Source organism: Poecilia latipinna, unplaced genomic scaffold, assembly GCF_001443285.1.
Source record: "Poecilia latipinna isolate Pla-1442-1.1 unplaced genomic scaffold, P_latipinna-1.0 Scaffold274, whole genome shotgun sequence".
NCBI lineage: Eukaryota > Metazoa > Chordata > Actinopteri > Cyprinodontiformes > Poeciliidae > Poecilia > Poecilia latipinna.
In genome coordinates this window covers 107288-131537 of record NW_015112890.1, presented here as the reverse complement: position 1 = coordinate 131537, position 24250 = coordinate 107288, and the positions used below count along the sequence as shown (strand labels likewise).

Genomic DNA, 24250 nt, shown 5'->3' with positions numbered 1-24250 from the left:
GCAAAAGTCCTGATTCTACTCGACTTTTGATGATCTCAGGTCTTTTGTGTTAGTACTTGGACTGAATTTTCTGAGTTAGGAATTATTAGCATTGTTAGCTTGATGTGCTTTGGGTTTAAAGTTAGATCTGTTTTTACTTCCATTTTTTTAGCCATAATGTGTAAAAAAGTTCCTCTTGTTTTGAGAGATTTACTTTCAGTTTCACACATTCTGCATATGGCATGGATTTGATCAAAGGGATTTTATCTTTGCCAGTGTTGTTACATAATCCCCATAAACTGTTGCATCTACTTGCTTCTGAGTTCCTTAAATGTGTGTCCATTCATTATGGATCTGCACGACATTGTTTGGAATGAAGTTGTCATTAGCGTAGAAAGTGACATCTCTTTGTTGCTACTGTTTGATGACTTGACATATAAGCTCTGTGGAAACCTCCTCCCTAGAAAGTCCTGTTTGAAGCTTAGCACTGGCTAAGCTTTGATTGATGTCTAGATGTCATCTTGGTGTCAAAATGTGAACAGCATGTCTCGAGGAAGACTCTTGTATTGGTTGATTGATGGATTGGACTCATTATTAGAGAAGTGCATGCACTGAAATAGTGGTGGGCATTTACCGTATTGGTTGTTTACCACTTGGTGTAAAAAACCTGTCATAATAAGAGTTTTTATTTATCGTTGTCTATAAATTTCAGAGACGTGATTCAAACAACTGTGCAAGTATCCATGAGGTGAGGAAATTGCACAAAATTTCTCCACAAAATTGTTACTGATGCCTGAATCGCCACTAAATTTAAGGCAAATACAAAAATAATTTAGATAAGAATTAGATTTGCACAAGATATTGAATCGTACCCATGATTGCAATGTCAATGTGTGCAATATCACGGTGACTAAAGTCTGGTTTGGACAAAAGGCATGCCCATAAGAATGTGATTATTGAAACAGCAAAAAGAAGAAATGTAGTTGGTCATAACACAAGAACAAACTGCTTTACTGCAGTTTATGTTACCATGCTGGAAGTTACAACACAAGGAATAGTATTAATATTTTTCTATAAATGTAACTCTTAGAAAAAAAACAATATATGAGTGTGAATTGGAAATGTAAATCTTGCTCAGAAAGTTTAGCTAGTGAACAGAAATGAAGACATTCTTAACTTGTTTGGGCTGAACTTAGAAATAAGCTGATGCATGACATATTCTATCTAATGCATCAAGTCGCGATTTATGACTTCACATTTAAGCAAAAATCCCCCCAAAATGTATTTAGGAATTTTTGTTAATTACATAAAGGAGAATAAAAAGCCGCAAAATGCTGAAAACATAGACTACTACAAACAAGCTCTACATCATAAAGTTTGCAAATACAGAATGCATACAGAACATCTGTCAGAAAGTTCATATTCTAAAGACTCCAGTAGTAATGGCCTCCATAATATCACCTATCTTTTTTCTGGTTTTTTGACTGATGCAAACCAGAGCCATTGATGAGGTCACTGGGGATATAGTGAAGATTTATAGTTGTATGCTAACATCATAAAACACACATATATATATATATATATATATATATATATATATATATATATATATATATATATATATATATAATGCAGATTTTCTCACAATCTTTAAAAGTTCACAACACAGGAAAGGAAACGTGTAGCACCTCTGGCGTGCCTCCTTTCTTTTTTTTCCCTTGTGTCTACTTTAAATCCACTTCAGGATCCGAAGCATCCTTCCAGACATTTAACTAAAATCCGTTTCATGAAGTTCAAACAGAGAAATTATGTGAATTTAGTGAAAACACTTACACGTGTCTAATCAGCTACCTATTGATCAACAGTCAGAGTCGTTTTGTGTGTCCTGGGTGTTCCTGGGAATGACGCAGGAAGACGTTGAACTTTTATTAACGTAAAGAAGGTCCAGAACATGTCTCTAGTCAGCGGCGGTAGAGAGCAGCGCACGCTCCTGAGTCACTGCCTCTATGTCGGTGAGGCGAGAGAAGAGCTCGCCTCGTCTCATCTCTGTTCTCTTAAATTCCTTTTGAAATCAGCAAGCTAAATTTAGCTCGCACCTCCCTTCCCCCCTCCCGCTTCCAGAGGTATCAGAGCTGCAGCAGACAGTGATAGGCTAACGTTTTTGAAGTGCGCAGTCCACACACACACAGATTAAAGTGAGTGGCACAGAGTGGGAGGTCGCTATGTCTTTTGTGCACACAGTGTGGGCTATAGTGATGATAAATGGTTGCCGTGCAGCAAATGAGCTGTGAGGGTTTGTCTGTTTATGTACGTGTTTTTTTTTGTTTTGTTTTTTTTCCCTTCTACCAGGGCTGCTGCTTGAGGACAGTGGGGGCTCTCTAATGATCCCACCATTCATCCGATGAACCCCCTTAACTCCATGAAACCCTCCCTGCCTCCCACTCCACAAAGGTACACACACACACACACACACACACACACACACACACACACACACACACACACACACACACACACACACTGTGCTGACATTAAGCCCAGGTAGATGATATGGTGTATGTGACTGTCTCATTCAAGCAACAATGCCACTTGATCTGCACAAGGATCGATCTTAAACGACTAATTCATGTCACGTCACCTTAGACCACTAGGAGGAAACTGATCTGGAAATTATTTAGTCATAAAGAAATGAAATAATGTCATCACTACTACACTAGAGATGCAAATTTGCAGTGTCTTTTTCAGTGTCTAGCAATTAGACAAAAAATGCTTTTGTGACGATAAAAATCGTCAGAAAAGCATTTTTTCTTTCCAAACGGTCAAGAGATTCTGTTTGTTATATGACTGACAGGAGGAGAAGATGGCGTAAGCAAATGAAACATTTATGTAGAACAAGCTGGTACGGTTCCACACTGTATCAAATTTCATCAGTTTATATCTAAACAAAAATAGGTTTATGTGTAAAATTACCAGGATTACTTTAGCTTAGCTACCTGGCTTTTTCTTCAATAAAAAAATATGAAAGAATTATATTTAAAAAAAATGAAGCAGATATAAAGAGCATTTTGAATCGATTCAGGATTCCCAGAACTAAGAATTGCAATTCTCCATAGAATATTTTTTTTCTTTACTTCTACACAACGAAAAAGCAGTGCAGATAATCGGCTAGTCTTTACTAGACCACTTGGGCAGGTTCAAGCCTGTTTTATTCCACCATTCATGCCTTTTTACAGTTAAACTACTCGCCTCTGAAGAGTTTTATCAGATTAAACCTCATTAGATTTTAAAAATGCAAAAACAGCACCAGAAATTGTTGGCAACAACTCAGACAGGCTTGTTTAATTTTCTAGATTACAACATGGTGAGATGTTTTGTATGGAGCTCAATTAGTCTCTGAAAGATTCACAAAGCGTGCAATAAGATGTGCATGCGCATAAAAGAAGACTTGTAAGTGCACCATATGATTCACACATTCACATATGTGTATATTCTCAAATGTACAAGTTTCCCACTGCACAAGTAGCAATACACAACAAATACAAATCGCCAAATGCGCATGTACGAATCACCAGAAGTGGACGGATCGGTCAACACGTGGGCACAGATCAGCTGGAATGCGTTTTCGACTTTTGAGACTTGCTCACCACATGGGATTTGAAAGAGAGATGATGCATCCAGGCTGGTGATATCTGAGAATTGTAATTGTGATACTGCGTTCAAGGAACAACAAATGGGAAAAAAAAAAATCTTATTAAATTTTCAAACAAGAGTACAGAATGTTAAAGCTGCTTTGGCTGTTTATTATCTAGGTATTGTTGGGGTTGCCGCCAATTATACCAGTGACAATTTTTTCTTCAAATAGGATGGGGTTTTTTTATGGGTGCACCAATACTTTCCTGATTTCCTTAATTTTGGGAGGTCGGTGATTCACATCTACACATGTGTGTTTAGCAATAGTTACCCCACTGTTGCTAACTCAGCAACTTTAGTCAGCAACTTTTCAGACAGAAAAAATTATCGGCCAAAATCAGAATCGGCATAACCTGCCAGAAAACTTCAACCGGTGCACCCTAGTTTTCTTGTTTCTGACTGAACAACTTTTTTAAAATAACGTTTGAATGTTTCACAAATCAGTCTGGTATTCTCCAGCAGTAAAAAAAATATTTTAAAGTTTGCACTTCTATGCTAACAGTAACAAAGCAATGCATATGCTCCCGTTGCTGATTAATTACTATTATTATTTTTTAATGCAGATGTGTTTGTATTCACACATCGCCCTATTTTTCAGTTTTCTTGCCAACAACATTAGGTATTGCAGACAGTGAGATCTGCAAGTGATGCGGTGTGACAGCCTTGCTGCTGCGGTAGCTTCCTGTTGAGGAAATGGTTCAGAAGGAGGAAACTGAGGCTAACCTCAACTGTCAGATGAATAAACCGTGCTCAGGTTAATCTTTAGCTCCCCAAAGCGAACATTTGTTTGTGACCTTTACACTCAGCTGAGTTTCTCTGTGCTAGAACAGCAAATGAACTCTAAGAGGGAGATAAAGACTCCTTGTTTTCAGGAGGAAACCATGGAACGCCGTCTGTGATGCTCGTATCGCGATTACTGCTATCTGGATGAATTCTCTCTCTCTCTTTCTCTCTCTTTCTGCCTCTGCTGAACCATTCCTTCTTATCCCTCTGCAGCACTGACGGCCCCTTCCTAAATGAGCCAGTCTCCTGGCAACCAGGCACCAATCAACACGCAAGATCTCTCTCTGTAGTAACCACAGTGTGGGGCGTGACCAATCCCACACACAGCCAGGTAACACATGACTCACTACCCGGGGACATTGTTCTCCTTTTGTGTTCACTAATACACGCTTTATTTAGTGCGTTTTCTTGTTAATATTTAAACCTAAAGTGACCAGTATGTCTCAGGACGTACTTAAGGAATTTGTGTGGAGAATTTTTTACTAATTTGATTCTTTGTTAAACAGATCTTTTTTGTCTACCTGCTTTGGTTTAAAACATTTCCTCAGTGACACATTTCTAGTGGATTTCTAGGCTGGAAGTCTACAGGTCAATAGATGTCCAGCATACTGTCAGGTTTATTTGACATTTATGAAGTGTGATAACCTTGAGGAAATATAGCACAATATTTACACAAATACTTAAAATAATGTATGTGTTACTTTAAATTTAGAACAACTTTCTAACATAGGAAAGGTGGCGCTACTTTAGCTTTCACACCTCAAATGTCCACGTTTTTCATGACTGGAAATATCTGGATTGCAAAAAAACATGAAGAGTCAAAATGTGGAAACTAAACTATTACTCTTATTAAACGGGCAGTAGTATGTAGAAATCAACTCTTTTTAGCTTTACATCATGCAATAATGTTATTCCCTCTTCATAAACATACCTGGAATGTTACTGGAAGTTTGTAAATTCTGACATTAAAGTCATACAGCAACCCTGAATTTTACTCTTTTTAATAAGTAAAGTTTTCTTAAAATAAACTTTACTTTATGTCAGGTTTACTTTAAAGGGTGAGTGTAACCTCAGGGTGGATGCTTTCTATGTGAAAGTCTTTTCAATCACTTACTTTTGAACTTTTTTACCTCTTTGAAATCCACATCCTCAGATCTCCAGGGTCATAAAGCCCTCCTCCATTTCACCTACAGGTGTTTGGATCACCCATGGGCCCCGGCGAGAGTTCTGGTGGTCACATAATGCCAGTTGGCAGCCCAGGGATGGGCGGCAGCATGGGCTCCCAGTTCATGGGCCAGCAGTCGTACGGGGACGGCGTGTCTAAAGGCTACGGCCAGCCGGTCATGTACGGACGACCCAGCACCGCCTACAACCCAGCTTCAGCCTATGGAGGAAGGTAAGCCACTTTCTTCTGGTCAGAAATAATAAGTATGACAGGGGACTCGTGGCTCGTCAGCATTTTATAGGGATGTATGAATGATGTTTGAAAACCTCGACTTCAGGCCGTTGTTTTAAGAGATTAATAAATCATCTGATGTTATCCGAAAGAGCTTATGTTTGAAAATTTAATGTAACTTTATTCATTTGAAAATCATTAACAGTATGTAAATTCTGTGCTGTTGTATTAGTAACATCCGATATAAAGTTTAATAAATTTAATTGCTAGTTATTACCTTAGAATGATGGGAAAACACTTTGAGTTTTCATGCCTATGTAACTTTTTATACACCGCCTTACAAAAGCACTTAAGCTCCTTTTGCCTCGTTGTCACATTTTGTTCCATCACAACCAGAGTCTGCGATGTATTTGGGGAGACTTTTTGTCACACATGACCATAAAGTGGGGCATTATTTAGCTTTCTTTTTTTACACATAAAATTCAGAAAGGTGCAGTACTCATGAATATTTTTTGAACAACGGATCCTTCATTAAAGGGCTCTAAATATAAATGCATGCCACACTTTTCAGACTTTTTTTTTAATTAAAAATCTATATTCTTCCATTTCACAATTATGCCCTACTTTCTTTTGGTCCATTACATAAAATTCATTCAAATATATTGCAGTTTGTGGTTGTCACATGACAGCACTCGTACAGTTTAAAACCACTTCTTGTTTATAAAGCTGTATCATAAATGATCTGTTGATACGTGTTGCTGTTTTGCATGTCTGAAAGCTTTAAGCTGCGTTTAATGGCATTTCTCTGAAGCTCATAAAGATATAAACCTCCATCTCTTTGATTTTTGTTTTTTAAAACCGTGTTTCAGAATAACAAGCTTCTTTAAAACGATTTCTTATAAGATTAGCTGCTGCTTTTTTGTCAACCTTTATTTTTAAACACATCTTTAATAGCAAATTGCAGTGCTTTGTTCCATCGTCCCTAGAGGAGAACAACACAGAGCAAGCGTTAATATTGTCTAAAAGCTCTTTCATGGAGCTCCTCGGTGTTGTTGTCAGTTATCCTTTGATTTTTTTTCTTTCTTTGATCCTCTTCTACCGACTGTCTTCTGAGTTCCAGTGTCTTCTCTCTGTGTTTTCATGACAAAATGGAGATTTTTACAGATACAGGCAAATTTGTTGCAACCCCTCATAAAAATGAGCAAAACATCATCGAAATATATATATATTTTTTTACATTATATTAGCATTTTCTCAGACTGAATATAGGTTTGAGGACATTTATTCTGTGGGGAAACAAATCACATGTCCAGTGTGGTTTCCCTGTGGTTTCCCAAAAGTAGAGCCTTCTGGCTGAAGTGTTCTACTTTGCTCTACTGTAAAATCTCAGTGTTATCCAAAGTTGAATTATACTTAGTTTGACCTTTGACCTTTCCTCTGCGCAGTCTCTCTACATCGTCCAAACCCAAACCAGCTTAAATTACGCCGAAAATCTCAATCTGATTTTTTACCTTAGCATCCTGCTCAGTAGCCGTGTTTTCATCGACATTTTTATACACATTTTGAAGCATCACTTTAGAAGTGGTAGGTGGAAAGGGTAAAATCTGAAAGATTATCTGTGAAAAAATTGATCTCCTGATTTACTAAAGCTATCTGAATAAATGCACAGCTCTGACCAAGAACAACCAATCAGAGCCAGAAGGAGGGTCTTAAAGTTGTCAATCATCCTAACGTACTTGCTGCTCAATGTGCTAATCATGGAGAAACAGCTTGCCATTATAGGAAAACTGCTTATCCACCATCATTGGACAGACTCTGCTAGCTGTAGCACAGCAGAGAGAAAGTGGGTATGAGAAGCATGAAATAGAGGGTGATTGACAGCGCTAAGACCCTCCTCCTGGGTTTGATTGGTTGTTTTAGTTAGCACTGGAAGAAGGCAGATTTTTTTTTTTTGTTCATTATCTGTCTCATGCTTTGGTGTCACAACATAGAGGCAGTTTAAACAAATATGCAAAGAAAACAAATGTGAAAAGTTACAAACTGCAGCTTTAAAGGTGAGCAAAATCTGCAGCTGGGCTGTGGCATCTGTTTTACTTCATCCCTCAGATTAAATGGCCGATTTGAGCAGGTTTTTGCAGCCTGTAATGTTTTCATGCTGCATGTCATGAGCTGTTGTTCTGCTCCAGCGGGGTTCCACACCAACATATGCCAGCGTGGCTGCTGTCACCCACCACCGTGACTCACCGCCGTGACGACACCTCACACACTCATTCACTCAGCTGACTAAGACCGCGGCCCACTCATCTCCGCGTCTTTCCCCTCTTGCCACAGTTACTCCGGCAACGGCGGAGGCGCGGGCCTGGGCGTCCGCGCCCCCTCCGACTTCACTCAGGCTGCAGCTGCCGCCGTTGCCGCGGCCGCCGCCACAGCCACTGCCACCGCCACGGCAACGGTCGCAGCAATACAGGAGAAACAGAACCAGGAGCTGAGCTACGGTCAGGTAAATGTCTCAGAGAAAGAAAAAACACACACATACTTCTTGGAACAAAAACAGTTTCTAAGAGCTCCACACACACACACACACACACACACACACACACACACACACACACACACACACACACACACACACACACAAGCCGGAATGTTGGTTGTAAAAGTTTCCAAACGTCTTGGTTCTGACTCTGCTCTTTAGTTGGAACGTTTTAGCTGCAGGGCTGGAAATCAGAAGCTGTTTTTCTGCTTCATGCTCACATCAAGTCCAGGACACATGCTTCTGATTACCAGCAGAGACGTTGCATAATTAGATACTGGCTTGCCATTCAAACTTAAACACTGTATGAGTCACTGTCGAAGCTGAACAGACTGAATCACCAGCGCTGTGAGCTGCAACTGCTGAAATGAAATGTAAGCAGATTTCATACATCTGTAAGCAGATGTATGTATTAGTTATTAAAAACACACCCCAACCCCTCCACACATGTCTTGGGAAGATTCACTCCGTGGATGTTATAATCCACGTCCCAGCAGATTCTTTGCCAGATCTCTCCCTCTGGCTGAAAAAGCTGCTGAAAACCCCCAACATCTGGCTGAGATGCAGAAAGAACTCAATCTGTGGTTGCAAGGCAATTCTGGTCCTAGAATTTCATGTTTGCTTTTTTTCTTTCTTTTTTTTTTTTGTCCATGTTTGCTGCTTAAGTATTCAGTTACAAATTCACTTACCCAATGAAAAGTTAGACTAATTCACAAATGTCAATATTAGTGTCTGCAATATCAAGAACTAGGACTGCTTTGGTGTCCAAATTGCGGCTCTCTGAACCATTTTGGGCGATCCTTGATCACAATTCCAGAATAGCCTAAATTTGAACTTTTTACTTATGCCACATTGTTCAAAAAAGATACAAGTAAAATCTTAAAATGGACAATGTAAGATGCAACAGATAGGCCTGTCACAATCAACAATAGATAAATTAATTAATGATGACTTATTGTTTTTCTATTTTGTCTTTTCTCTTTCTACCAGAAACTGGATGACAAAAGTCTTCAGTCTGGTGCTTTGCTCTCAGCTAGTCTCTTTAATTGAACAACAGTTCTGTTTACAGAGACTTCAGAATTCATTTATTTGTTGTTTCTGTTTTTTTGTTTATTTATTTTGACTATTTGAAATGCCTTCTAGTTTCAGTGTCAAAGGTTCATATAATTTAAAGTTTATTACATTACTTGAAAATGGTTTGAAAACAATAATTTTAACTTCTGGCAAAATTCAAAATTTTGCCAGAAGTTTTGCAAAATTCATTATTGTGACTGGACTACCAACATGAAGTATTTATCCAGATTTTCATTTTCAATTTAATATTATTTATTAGTAGAGGGGACCATAAACGTCCCTTGGCTTTGGCATGTCCATTTCATGATCTTAGCAAAATTGGGCCACATCCTGTTCTTGTTGCTGAACAGACAAAAAATAAATCTAGAAAATCAAAAAAATGTATGATATGTTTTTCTTTTAATATGGCAAACCTGCAAGATCCGTTTTTTGGTTTAAACTCTACAATAATTTATGCATTCCTCGTCTACTGAAATCTGATTTCTTTGCTTATTTCGTTAAAATGTTGTGAGTTGAGTTTATTGTTTATTTAGCAGGTGAAAATAAAAAAATCATAGTTTTTTTGCAGTTATAAAAAAAAAGGAAAAATATAAAAAACTTTGTGACCCCTGGAGTGGTTTCAAGTTAAAAATGAAAACTTACAGATAATGAAAACTCAACATTCAGTGTTTCAGAAAATCTGAATATTTTGATATTCAGATTTTGAGGTGTGACACCAAGTAGCTGGTTGGTGTCCCACCCAAAAGGCTGACTAGGGTGATTCACAGCGCTAAGACCCTCCCCCTGGCTCTGATTGGTTGTTTCTGACCAAGTGGAGTATTTCTGCAGATGGCAGTGGGACGACAGGGAGAAGGCAGAGGAGCTTGTTTTTTTTCACAGATGATCTGTCTCATACTATCAGGACATAGTGACAGTTTAAACAAATATATAAAATATTTTTATAAAAGTTACACACTGCAGCTTTAAGCGTAAATTGACTCACACGCAGAGGTAAAGATAAATTACCAACTTATGCTTACCTGTCTCAGGCAACTTTAAGTTACTGAGTAGGAAAGTTATTCAGTTAATAAAGTCATTTTACAGAACTTATGTAGGTTTTAAATGTAAGTTCTAGTGATCATAAACTTAGCCAGCTGAACTCTGCAGATTTTGCTGAAGTTTTATTTTTGTTTTCACAGAAATGTATTTTTATTGGCTCTTGATTTGTTTTCCAGATCATGTCTTGCCTTAACATAATCTCTTAGCAACCAGACAACCCATGATTGCAGATGTCCTGATAACTGACTTCTTGTTAGTAGAAGTTATCAAAACATTTTCTTGACCTCCTTGTAACTTGGCGTCATTAGTTTATCAGTAACTTTCCCTCCCTGTGCTCTACAAGCCGACCAGGCTGCAGAAAAGAACCAGCAGGCTTTGTTTTTACGCCTCCTGTTTTATTTCCCTCTTCCCCCGGTCAGATGGGTGGAGCATCCCCTTACAGCAACCAGTTCCTGTCTCATTCTGGTCCCCGCGGGCCCCCAGGGATGAACCACGGCGGGATGGTACCCTTGAGGCCCGGACTGCCACCTTCCTCAGGTGGGCTGTATCCCTCTCACCCCGCGCAGGCCCAGAGGATGCCCCAGCACGCTGGCTTCTCAGGCGGACAGCAGGGCCTCAAGCGACCTTTCCATTCAGAGGTCAGTGGAGGTTTTAACTTCACTTTTGAGGTTTAGACTTTTTTTTTTTTTTTTTTCAATCATTACTGACATTTAGGACTCCGACTGCGGCTGAACCTGTGCGGTTCTTTAACTGTCGTCTCTTTTCCCAGGGGTTTCCGGGGCCACAGTACAGCTCCGGAGGGATCTCTGGGTATTCCAACCAGCCTGTGCAGTACCCCAGTGGTCCGCAGCAGAGATGCGCACCGTCACCCTCTTATCCGTCCAGTCGGATGCCTCACATGGGGCCGTACACATCTGGAACCCACAACCCATCACAGTTCCCTCCTGGTGCCAGCCAGCCCAATCCTCCACAGTTCTATAAGGTGATCAGATTCACTGTGGTTGACTATTACCGAATTTTGTTTAAAGCTGAATTAATTTGAAAACTTGTGAAACAAGTACATCACGGAGCCTTCAATTCAAAATTCAGATCTCCTGCCTTTGATATTTCAAATTATATTATGTTCAAAATTTAACCTGAATAAATGTTTGAGAATCGTTGAGGAATCCTGTGTGGATTTCTTCTTAACATTGATGCTGAATTTCTTTGTCTCAAGATAGGTGAGGAATTATCTGAACATTGTGTTTCTTGTCTGTGGCTTCCAGTCAGAGCCTTTCAATGGCCAGGGCAGTCTACCATCTGGAGCAGCAGGGGGCTACAATGCCTTTACACAGGCTGCAGTCAACGGGGTAAGTCTTTTAAGACTCCTTCAATGTGTTCAGTTATTGCCTTCTGTTAGACTCTAACCTAAATACATCTACAAGCGGAGCCAAGCATGGAAACTTTCAATGTGAAAAAAAAAATTTAAGTTCTAACTTTGTTTTCATCTCTCTTTCTCAGCCAGGTCGAGGTGCAGTGATACCTGGGTACCCCAACTCCCCGATGGGAGGGAACCCCACCCCACCGATGACCCCAGGGAGCTCCATACCCCCCTACCTCTCTCCAGGCCAGGACACCAAGCCGCCCTACCTTCCACTGGACTCTAAAGCCAACATCAGCACCCAGCAGCCCTCCACAGGTCGGTCAGGGTTACATGTTGCCACACCCTCTTTCATCTTAGAATAAGAACAATACAACCTCAGATGATCAAGAACCCATGAGATATTAAAGACGCAGCATGTAACTTTTATAAAAATATATTTTTTACATATTTGTTAAATCTGTGAGACAGATAATCTAAAAAAATAATAGAGAAATACCCAACAACACAGGAAACTGTTTATCCACCATCATCTATGGCCATGCTAACTAGCCTCAGCATTCATGGCAGGCTCTGCTGTAGGGGAGGAGCTGTTGTGTAGCAGAGAGCAAGGGGCAGGGTGTGAGAGTAGCTTGTATATGAACTTGATTGACAGCACTGACAGGGAGTGGTGTATTTCTACAGACGACAGTGGGGCCAAATGGAGAAGGCAGAGGATTACTTTCCAGATTACTTGTCTCATATTCTCCTGTCAGGACATAGTGACAATTTTAACAAATATGTAAACAAATATATAGAAAGCATATATGTGGTCCCTAGAGGACTATATAGAGCCAAAATGCTGTGAAAGGATTTTGTTGAAGCGCCATCAGCTGCAGTGACTCCTGGTGGTCATATTCTGCGTGACATCATCAGTGTGTTCACAGTGTTTCCCTAAGTTCATTAAGATTTGCCGACATGCAAAACTTTTTCAGGATTTAGATCAGAGTGTCAGGATCCAACTTCAGCAAAACAATAGGAAACAGAGAGATGTTATCATATTCGGCTCTAGAATACATAAAGAGGTCATGGTCGACTCAATGACTGCAGGGTCCATGTCCGATGTTTGGCCGTAATGCTCCAAGATACATTTGATTTCTTTTTAATCAGATTTTTCTCCAGCATATCGTTTCTTATGGCCAAACATCACATTTAACCTTTCTGTTCAAATATCAACTTTGCAAACCTAAGCCACCCAATGTTCTCCTACTCTTCGGAGCCTTCTCAGCTAGAAGGGTCCCAAGACTGCTTTCTTTCTCCCACATTGCTTTCTTTTTTGAATTGCATCATTGCAATCTTTAGTCTGTAACACTAACACAGCCCGTGCAATCTAAGGATGTTAGTATTTTCTCCAAGTAGAGCACTGTTTCATCTTTGGGGTGAACTTAATGTGACATCCACTGCAGGGAACTGTCCGAAATGTTTTCCACTTTAGGAATAACCTCCTGAAACAGAATGACAGACTTTAAATTGTTGGGAAGGTGCTTTTAACCTTTCCCAGATTGATGGGCAACAAGTTACTTCCTCTTTGTCATTGCCATGATGCACACTTGAATTCTTCATAGTATGAAACCACTTTCATGGAAGTGTTCGTACAGTTGAATCAGAGTAAATTTTTCTTTTTGAGATCAGTTAGAATTATCAAAAATTATTTATATTTGCTTAATGCCATAATAATGAGAGAAAGAACATGCCAGAGATTGATTTATTAATGTCTTCAAAATCAATTACTAAAATAATTATTAATGTCTCTTTAAGGTGATAAAGGGTTGAATTTAACTTCAGGCAGTCTTTTTATCCACTGTATGTAAACTTCTGGTTTCACACTGCAGCTTGAAGTGGCCCAATTCAGATTGTCTTGTCAAATGGGATTGTTTTTTTTGCTGTGGCCATTCACACTTCTAAATAAATGCCACCTGTATGTGTTCTGCAGTGTGAACGGGCAGATGACCTGAAAGTGTCCCGCATGCGCAGTAGCGTAACGTCAGCGTTCTCAGTGTTTGCAGAAGTAAACGTGGATGCTAACGGTGGAGCACAGCTTACACATTTGAAGTTGTCTGACCAGAGCAGCATATTAACAACTTAATCCTCATATTGTCTGTAACGCTTGTTGTTTTCTTCCCTCTTGCGTGTATCAGGTCGCAGAATAGTGACATTTGTCGAGTACGAGTGATGTTCAGGTTGGATGAATGTGACCTGGATGTTAGGTCGCATTTGATTTGGATACTTACTGGATACCCAAGTGGCCTGGGTTGCATTCAAAAAGACTCTGACCTGTGTTGTTCAGACTGTCATGAAAAGATCAGATACATGTCTGATCTTTACGTCAAAAAAATCTGAATTGGGTCACTTCAGGCTGCCTTAGTTGATACGTTTTACTGGTTGCATCTGTTTGCAGTTTATTGATATAGAATTTGAACTTTTGTTACTGATTCCAGCACTAAGATATGTTTCCCTTTGAAGGTAACCCTAGCGACGACCTGCGTCTGACCTTCCCGGTCCGAGACGGCGTGGTGTTGGAGCCGTTCCGATTGGAGCACAACCTGGCTGTCAGCAACCATGCATTCCAGCTCCGAGACTCGGTCTACAAAACACTGGTGATGAGGTGAGAAGATATGAATAAAGTAGTTCATATGTGATCTCCATCAAGGAAAAAGACTTGAGTCTGGTTCTCTTGATCAAAGAAATGATTGAAGGCTTTTAACACTGTGACTTTGCTACCATAGTATGACACCTGGTGGCTGATCAGGTCATGTACAAGGGAATCGGCACGTCTACATCACTATTCAAATACCATGTTTTTGTGATGCAAAAAAAGGAAACTTTTATAAAAGTAATTTCAGAACTTTTTCCAAGTATATTGTGACTATTATTATCAGAACTTTTTCCAAGTATATTGTGACTATTATTATGAAGAACTGAACTAAAAAAACAAATCGGTCTGTTGGAAGAAAAAAGGTAAAACCTAAAAAGCTGCAATAACTCTGTTGCATACATGAAGACATACTTAAGCTAACACTGAAGCCACTTTTGATTTGGCTTACAGCATTCTGGCTTCTTGAATTTATGCTTATCATAAAGTATCGTGAATTTGATTAAATACACAGAAAGTTGAGCTGTTTATCTAACACAGGAAACAGACCCAGATGCTTAGGAAACCCCACTATGGGTCTGTTTGACCACTGTGTTGCGTCTCCCCCTACAGACCAGATCTGGAGCTACAGTTCAAATGTTACCACCATGAAGACAGGCAGATGAACACTAACTGGCCTGCCTCTGTGCAGGTAAGCAGCACCTTCAACCTTTTTCACTGGATCCAGCTCTCAGGTGGATTCGTCTCATGTTCAAGGAATCCAAACTGACTCACTGATGTAGACACTTTGCATTGATCTCATATATTTGAAATGAGCTATTTGTCTATTTACTCTCACGATAAAGTATCTTTTATGTGTGTCAAAGAAGTCTTTAAAGTGGACTCTCCTTATTCATCTACTCAGCTGATTGAGGCCAAGTTACCTCAGTGAAGTTGTGTTTGACCTTTAATTGTCTGACTAAATTAGTAACACTGATCTTGACTCAGTGGAAATGTTGGGACAGCTCTTTATGGCCGCCATGTTGCAGTGCAGCTGACTTACAGGAAGAACAACATTGAGGCCGACATGTGTAATAACAGCTTTTGGTTCTGAAACTGTAAGAACACAGAAACCATTTGATAAAGAGCTCTTTTAGTTCTTTTTGAACATTTTGTCTTCTTACAACCACTAAGCCTTTGGCAATAAGCAATAAATCAATTAATCACATCATAAATGAAAATGAGCTCCTTTATGACAAATGTTCTAGGCTGTCTTGCCTCTTACCTGTCTGAACCTAATGATTATTTTTTGACGGCAGTGTTGTTTACGGAGACGTCATAATCCATTTTGTTTATGGTTTCATTTATGTTTAGATTTTATTTCCATCTTAAATTTTTTTTATTATTATTTTGAATAGTCAAAATGTTTTCCAGTTCCGGTTTTAATTAAAGTTTATTGATCTTTAAGATGATGTACTTCCATTCTTATTTCACTATCTTGACATAACTTGAAAATGCCACAATATTATGGTTCATGGCTGTAATTCCTGGGACAATTTAAAACTGCTTCCTAAGAACGGTTCATTTGCTAGCAGCCTACTCAGCCCATTAATCTAATTTAAACTGATAACATCAGAAAAATACAGTTTTAATCTCTTATTATACCCATTTCAAATCTGCAACAATCAATATGTGTACATGGATAATTAAAAGGATAAAATCAGCGATTTGCTCACTACCATAAATCTAGATAATTATTAGCAGCTCTTTGCCTATCTTATGCATATTTTCTTCATTTGACATCAGCGCTAACGGCAGCAGTCAGCCACTGGCAGGGCCAGCTGCCGTTATCACTAACTGTACCTAAATGCAGGTCATCCAACATCAGTACAGCCACTTTATTGTAAGTTTTTTTGTATTATTATTTTGTTGTTGTCACCTTCAAAATTGAACAAATACTTATTTTGTTATTCATTAATGACTGTCTCGGAGGAAACTGTTGCAACAACAGCATGAAAAGAAAATGTCTCTAGACCCATTTTTGCATGAAAGTGCATATTATTGCATCTAATGCCATAGTGGCAAATAAATTCCAGAATTCCTATAAGCATGTAGAGATGAGTTTTGTGGCTCCTTTTCTATCAGTATCGATGGTTGGATAATATAAAATCATGTGATGGTGATATGATTAATAAACATGGCAATTGGAATATCATCTTCTATAAAGTCACTTCATTTGCTTTAATCTCTTTCAGCGCCTTTTCTGATTTTTAGTACATAGAGTTGTATAGTAAACAATGTTCAGGTTTTTGTAGGTGCTTTATATTATAAGCTGAGATGATGTCACATGTTTGCGAGTTGTCTTTAGCGTAAAGGCCTGGGATTTATGGTGTTTTTATGGTCTCAATATGTGCCTTTGTGAATATATATTGACATATTACATTTATTCAACTTTTTATATTTTGGCCATCAGTTTCAATTCCAGCCTGCCAGAGTTTCTTTCTCATCTCTACATGAGCTGAATATTTTAGCAGGTCAAACTGCATAAAGCTCAGTTTGTGGCAAAAAAAAAAAAAAAAAAGTATTTGAGGATTTTTTAAGTTTGAATCCAAGGAGGTGAATTTGTGGAAGAGAAATTATGTTGGAGAAAAAGAAACGTGCCATCAGAGATTGTGACACTTTGAGCATTTAGCGCTTTAGGTATGTAAGCATGGACACAGAACCGATTAAATTACAGGATTCAGCAGTTTAGAGAATATAAAACCACAAGTGTTATTGGAGAGTGGTCCGATATCAGCCAGAAACGAGTATCGGATCACCTCATTCTGCATTTGTATCCCACGTACAGTCCCATTGGTTAATAATAAATGAGTTTGTTCTCATACCTGTTGTTGTTGACTATTGTTCTCTGTTTTAGTAATATCAATTTATCAAGCCTGCTCCAACATTCCACACTACAAAATAAGCAATAAAAGTGTGTATGATTCTTGCTAATATCTTATCAACATCGGTATCTGTCAATACTCAAAGCTGAGATATCGGTTTCGTATCGTAAGTGTAAAAATTACATCGGGACATGCTTAAAAGGCGACAGATTTGTATTCTTGATTGTTTTTTTTCTGAACTTTCTGTCTCAGGTCAGCGTTAACGCAACTCCTCTGTCCATTGAGAGAGGGGACAACAAGACCTCCCATAAGCCCCTGTACCTAAAGCAAGTGTGTCAACCGGGACGCAACACCGTGCAGATCACCGTGACGGCATGCTGCTGCGTAAGTCCAGATGCCTCATCTGTCCGGTCGCCGCAGCGACACTCTACTAGATCACGGATCACAGGGATGCAGAATCCCACGCTGACTTTGTCCCCTCCTGTTTCTTTGTCCACAGTCTCACCTGTTTGTGCTGCAGTTGGTCCACCGGCCATCGGTCAGGTCTGTCCTGCAGGGCCTGATGAAGAAGAGGCTACTGCCAGCTGAGCACTGCATCACCAAGAGTGAGTAAACTTGCACTATGCTTGATCTGCAACCTTTATAATCCAAACAGCCATTTTGCCCTCAGTGCAGCTGAATAAAACATGTTTAGAGCCACAAAAGTTACATAATTTAGTTGAAAAAAACATTGCTTATACATTTTGATTAATACCTCCTGCAAACAATCTTTTCTCATTTTTCAAGAACCATCATTTTATTTCTTTTTACATTTTAAGAGTAAAGAGAGACTCAATATTTTTACAGTAAAGTGGATGGATTCATTTTCGTCTATGTGGTGTTGATGTTTGTGGAAAATTATATGAAAATTTTTTTATTTCCTCTAAAGTTTATTTACATACACTTAATGTCTGTACAATCTGAGCTCTTAAAATTGAAGTAAATGTTTTTCCCTACAAAGTTTTAAAAAATTCACTAGTTCTTTTAGAGTCATTTGTTCACAAGTCAAGAACAGTACAAACAACCAATGACCCCCAAAATTTTGGAAATGTCTGTTTTTCTTTTAGTAAACCCTTTTATTTTTTTCTATATTTAATGATATACAGATTTCCTAAAAATTGTTTATTGTTGAGCAGATAAAACTAAAAAAGTTTGAACAGCTGCATTAGTTGGTTCTTAGTTGGTTCTTTTTATCAAAGTTCTTGTAAGCTATGGTGGAAGATCCAAAGAGCAGACCGGTCCGACTGAGTTTGAACTATTCTGAGAAGACCAGAGTTGCTATTCAGCTTGACTGCAGTGAGCAGAGAAGAGGAGCTGCATGGCAACAATGAGGACGCCACCAGTAGAGCAGCTGTGGACTGCTTCCTAGTGTCAGTTGCAGTCGTCCCAGTGAGACGTGTCTGGTCCCTGGTGGGCTGCCACAGAATCCACCTGATGTTGTTAAGGAACTCTGGAAACGGGAACAGGCTTTTGCTGTCTCTGCTCATTTCTCACAAGCATCCGGGATCATCTGCCTCACGTAACCATGGTGACACAATGCCACCAGAAGGAAAAGTGTTACGGAAATTCCACAAATTCTTTGCATATCAAGGTTTATAAAAGCATAATTAAAGCTAAAATAATGTTTGTTTGTTTATTTTTATTGATTTTCTTGTTTTTGCAACAATGTTTTCATTTCTACACGATATTTTCATCTGATTCCACACATCAGTGGCAGGCCTGTCAAAATTACAAATGTATTTTTTCCTGTAGAATGTGAAACTTTTAATAAACAGTGATGGAAGTTAGTGAGGGCTTTAATTACATTTTTGGGATTTGTTTTATGTATTTTATGTCTGTTATACTATACTTTATTTTTTTGTTATTATGAAGCTTATAGTTTTTTTTAATTATTATTTAGAAGACCTAATCTCTAAACATTTCTTTCCTGGAGTTATCCCTCAAAGCTAACTTCAGCTTAGCTTTGGAAAAAAAAAAAACAAGTGTTTTTTTTTCTAGAAAACAAGTGTTTTCTAGAAAAAACACAACAAAACAAGTGTTTTCTAGAAAAAAAAACATGTTTTAGGCATGTCTTACAAGTTAAAATAAAAATATTCTTGTGTATCCATCTTTAGAGGTTTAAAGCACTCTTAAATGAAGCATTCACACGTGTGAATCCATGTCGGGTCGGATGTTTCACTGCAGTACATGTGATCCATCAAGTCACCGTTGTTTGTCTGTTGTTTTAGAAAAAAGTGAAACTTTTCAACCCATATAAGTAGCCAATTTTCTGACAGGAAAAACTCCAGCTGTTTTCTTCTATCGCTCTTCATTCAGACGAGTATTTCTAATGTTTGTCAGGCAAAACAAAGTCAAATGGGTGTTTAGGGGCTGGGACTCCATTTTGGTTTCAACTTGGGTGCACTGATCCTAACTTGGCCAATTTCTGATCTGACCTAACAAAACCGATTTGAGCAGCTTCAGATTTCTCTTTAACAATAATAAAAGAGATATGAAGGAACAAACATTCAAAAACTTCCTTTCTGAGAAGAGAAACTCAAGTTATATGGAGCTCTTCTTTTACTATATGAACCACATTTATAACAGTTTGTACATGTGGAAGCAGTCTCTTCACAAAGGGGTTTTACTCATTTTTGAAGGCAAAGGAAAGTTGTGGAGTTTATCATCTGATATTAATGATTAATCAATGCTGGTTAAGGTCAGTCGAGCTATAAATCATCTGATTCCGGTCACCAGCCAGTGACCAGCATCTCTGTGTTTATCTGCTGCTGTCTGACAGCTGGAGTGTTTCCTGAGCAACGGCGTAGTCAAATATTGTCGCCGCTCTGCCTTTCTTGCAGTAAAACGAAACTTCAGTAGCGGCACCATTCCCGGGACGCCCGGTCTAAACGGAGAGGACGGAGTGGAACAGACTGCAATCAAAGTCTCCCTCAAGTGTCCGATCACATTCAGACGAATCCAGCTGCCGGCCAGAGGCCACGACTGCAGGCACATACAGGTGAGGTCACACATCACTCCACATCACACACCTCCACTGCTCCAAATCACAACTTAACACGCAGCGGCCATGTTTTGTTTTTTTTTCTTCAAGTGTTTTGACCTGGAGTCTTATTTACAACTGAACTGTGAAAGAGGGACGTGGCGGTGTCCTGTGTGCAAGTACGTACAGAGGCAACTTTTCTATCAAATCTACTTTTGCTGATATGAAACTGAACCAACTGGCTGCTCCTCTCGATTGCAGTAAAACAGCTTTGCTAGAAGGCCTGGAGGTCGACCAGTACATGCTGGGGATTCTGGTCTACATTCAGAAGTAAGTAACAAAAAACAAAAAAAAAAAGCACATAATTGTGAAACACTTGTTTTAGAAAAAGTGACACTTTTCAACCCATATAAAAATTATGTTGAGTGAAAAACACAGACTGAGAACTGAAATGGGGGATAGACAGCTGGAATTTAGAGGCTTTTCAAATTAAAAGTTTTTAGATTAACAAAATACTGAAACCTGAATCTGTGAACATGTGTGTGATGATTCTGTAAATAAATCAATGTCAGATTGTTCAGTTGACCTCAAACACAGCGAGTCAACAAGGTCCTGAGGGTTTTTACTGTAGAGCAGGGACTTTCAAAGTGCGGCCCCGGGGGCCATTTTGGCCTTCTGAAACTTGTCATTTTTTAGGATGTTATTTTCCTTGACATGTTTATATCTTGTTAAACGGAAAATATTAAGTGCAATACAAAGAATTTCCCAATAATCGGTGCCACAAACATCCAATGATTTATGCTGGCCATGTTTCACTAAATACAGCAACAGTTTTAGAAGAAAATCCTTATTTTTGTTGCTGAAAATAAACCAAAACCATTTTACAGACCTACAAAATAGAAAATAAGTCTGAAAAGTTACAGGTTAAACAGGTGAACATTTGACTTAATGTTTACAGCAGGTAAACATTAAGATGCAAAATATTACAAAATCTTACATGTTTAATTTATTGTGGTGCAAGTAAATACAGTGTAACTGGTCATTAGGGCAATGGTAGATAGAAAAAAAAATTAAAACAGAATTTTTTAGATTAATCTCAGAAATTTACTAGAAACAAACTTTGAACTTTCTGAGTTTCAAAAGATGAAAACTTTTGAGTTTCTTTTCTAGAAAATTTACACATTTTTCCCTCTATATACAGTGACTCCAATACACCATCATGAGTAAAAGACAAAGAATTCACAATAATCTTTTTGTGTTTTTATGATATTGATGATATTTTCCATGGCGGCCCTCAATCCTTTTCAACTTGGTGATTTTGGTCCTCAGCACAAAAAAATGTTTATACACCACTGGTTAAGAGCTTTATATCCTAACGTAGCGGTTCTGTTTCCCCTCCCTCAGTTCTGATTACGAGGAGATCACCATCGACCCGGTGTGCGGCTGGAGACCCGTGCCAATCAAGCCCGACCTCCACATAAAGGAGGAGCCCGACGGTCCGGTCCTGAAGCGCTGCCGCACAGTCAGTCCGAGTCACATGGTCCTGCCGAATGTGATGGAAATGATCGCGGCCCTGGGGCCCGCTTCGTCCCCATACCAGAGTCTGAGTGCAGGGGGCAGGAACACCCCCGACTACAGCCGGCCAGGTAGCTCAACGATTTTGGCCCTAGTGATTAAAATATTTGGAAACCCCTGATATGCTGCATGCTGAACCGAAGTCGTGCCTGCTTTGTTTTGCTCTGCAGGAAGCCAGGGATTCTCCGGACAAACGGGATTTACAGATTTCCCCAACACTCCTGGGACCCCGACACTCGGAGAGTACACCTCCTCCGGACCGCAACCCCCCCTCCCCTACCCGTCTGAGCAGGTTAGACATATTAAAGCCAAACAAACGGCTCTTTACAAAACCAAATATCTACACCACATTGTTTAAAAACCTAATATTGAGCACTCGCACAGCAGAATAGGTTTCAGAAAAGTTTTCATCCATACGAACCTGAGTGTTGCTTTAAACATGCCAAACCCACAGGGGGCAGTGTAGTGTAAAGCTAAAACTTGTCAGCCAATCGGATTGCTTCAAAACAACCACAACTTCCTGTTAGAAATTCAACATGGTGCCAGGAGGTCCATTTGTGTGGACAGATATTGAGGTTGAACTACTTTTAAATAACGCATTAGAATACACACTTAATAAAACACAAGGCGATGTTGATCAGAAAGTTAGGCTGTAATGCATGGGACTCTGTCAGCTTTTCCATGTAGACACACAAACAGAAATGCAGTTTTCTCAAATCTCCACTTTAGTCTGAGTTTTTATAAATTAATGTTTTCAGTGATATTAAACTGAGTTTTCTTGTGGATGAAAGGCTAAAACGCATAAAAATGAATTTGTTTTCCCAGATATCGACATACATGTAGACTAGACCTCAGATTTAGCTTACATAATTGTAGGAGAAAACCTATAGATTGTATAGTTAATTGCAAAATTATATATTATAACTGCTTTCAGGCGACCCACTCTGGAGGAATGGAGCACTCGCACGGCAGCATCCTCCAGCAGCACGTATCGGGGGTCCACAACAACCAGAGTCTTGGCGAGGCCAGCAGCCCGTTAGCACAGAGGAGCTCAGCCACACAGAACTCACGGCTGCAGGGCGAAGGCTCCTTTGGTCTGGGAGGCCCTGGAGGGGAGGGGGCCGATCACGCGCTGGATGTGAGTGACAATCAGGCCTGAACAAGGAAAAACAAACAGTGAACAACTTGTTTGGGAATTTTTTTTTTTTTTTTTTAAGAAAAATACTGTGAAGAAGTTCTTTGGTCAGGATGAAACATGGCGGCAGGATGATGATCCAGGTTTGTTTTGCAGTAACAGAATCTTTCAGCTTATATGTTGTTTGCTAATTAATAACAAAGTAGAATAGTTCAGGTATTAGTAGCTCTTTTTACAAACACCACAAAAACTTTTTATTGAAAAATATGAGTTTTTGGGGTTTTTTTGTTTTTATTTGTGTGTTTCCATTGAGCACATTTATTTTTGTAATTCCAATTGTAAGGCCAGTGGGGGAACACAGCAAGTGTTTTTTTTGTGCTAAAAGGCAGGTTGCAATTTCAATCAGTGTTTTTTTTTTCTTTCTTTGAAACAGCAACGCCATGAAAAACAGAAATAGTCATGCTAATGTACAGAACCCTCAGCATCTCACACCATTTCTGTCCGCCCTGCAGCTTCTTCCCGAGCTGACCAACCCAGATGAGCTGCTGTCGTACCTGGGCCCCCCCGACCTCCCGAACAACAGCAACGATGACCTGCTGGCACTGTTCGAAAACAACTGACGTGTGGACGGCGCCGAAGAGGTCCGCCTGGCCCCCCGTCTGCACCCGCTTCAGCGTGTGCGTGCATACCAGTGTTTTTGTTCGTCTCTTGTCTTTTAAGTGTCCTACTGTACTATGAGGTCCTTTCAGTGCAGTGTGGAGGTGCATGAAGGAACACGGCGAGTGAAGAAAAAAAAAAGGGAGCCTAACAGGCACCAACTCCACAGGCCAGCATTTCAAACACAAGCACAAGCCTCAGACTGGGGGGGGCAGGAGGTGTGTATGAGGAAGATGATGGAAGCTGAAGGATGCACACATTAACTTTACTGTAGCTGCTTCATGTTGCCATATGCCAGTGGTTCCCAAACTTTTTCTCCTGGGCCCCCCCAGCAGTTTCCAAACATTTTCTGGGCCCCCCCTATGCCCTATGCTGTCTGGTTGAACGACGTGTGTGTTTCTGTGTGTGTGGGGGGGGATGGGGGGGGAAGAGGATGAAGAGGATTCTTAGAGACTCCCTGTCTAACTTTTTTGGGGGGCAAAATAAATGTACGTAGCTAGACATAGACACCAACA

At 39.5% G+C, this 24250-nt stretch overlaps 1 protein-coding gene across 3 annotated transcripts in view; it reads left to right on the top strand.

Moving 5' to 3' along the window:
* Positions 1–23866, top strand: part of zmiz2 (zinc finger, MIZ-type containing 2) — a 33907-nt gene extending 10041 nt beyond the window's left edge. For all 3 annotated transcript variants that reach the window (XM_015033610.1, XM_015033612.1, XM_015033611.1), the window contains exons 2-20: positions 2329–2430; positions 4666–4783; positions 5646–5848; positions 8180–8348; positions 10913–11131; positions 11263–11475; positions 11759–11842; positions 11994–12171; positions 14356–14497; positions 15098–15176; positions 17602–17733; positions 17849–17954; positions 20229–20386; positions 20480–20547; positions 20630–20698; positions 21773–22014; positions 22114–22235; positions 22878–23081; positions 23591–23866. In XM_015033610.1, coding sequence (XP_014889096.1) covers positions 2381–2430; positions 4666–4783; positions 5646–5848; positions 8180–8348; positions 10913–11131; positions 11263–11475; positions 11759–11842; positions 11994–12171; positions 14356–14497; positions 15098–15176; positions 17602–17733; positions 17849–17954; positions 20229–20386; positions 20480–20547; positions 20630–20698; positions 21773–22014; positions 22114–22235; positions 22878–23081; positions 23591–23698 — 2664 coding nt within the window. In that variant the 5' untranslated portion in view covers positions 2329–2380 and the 3' untranslated portion in view covers positions 23699–23866. The remainder of the gene's footprint in view (positions 1–2328; positions 2431–4665; positions 4784–5645; positions 5849–8179; positions 8349–10912; positions 11132–11262; positions 11476–11758; positions 11843–11993; positions 12172–14355; positions 14498–15097; positions 15177–17601; positions 17734–17848; positions 17955–20228; positions 20387–20479; positions 20548–20629; positions 20699–21772; positions 22015–22113; positions 22236–22877; positions 23082–23590) is intronic.
* The last annotated feature ends 384 nt before the right edge of the window (positions 23867–24250 follow it).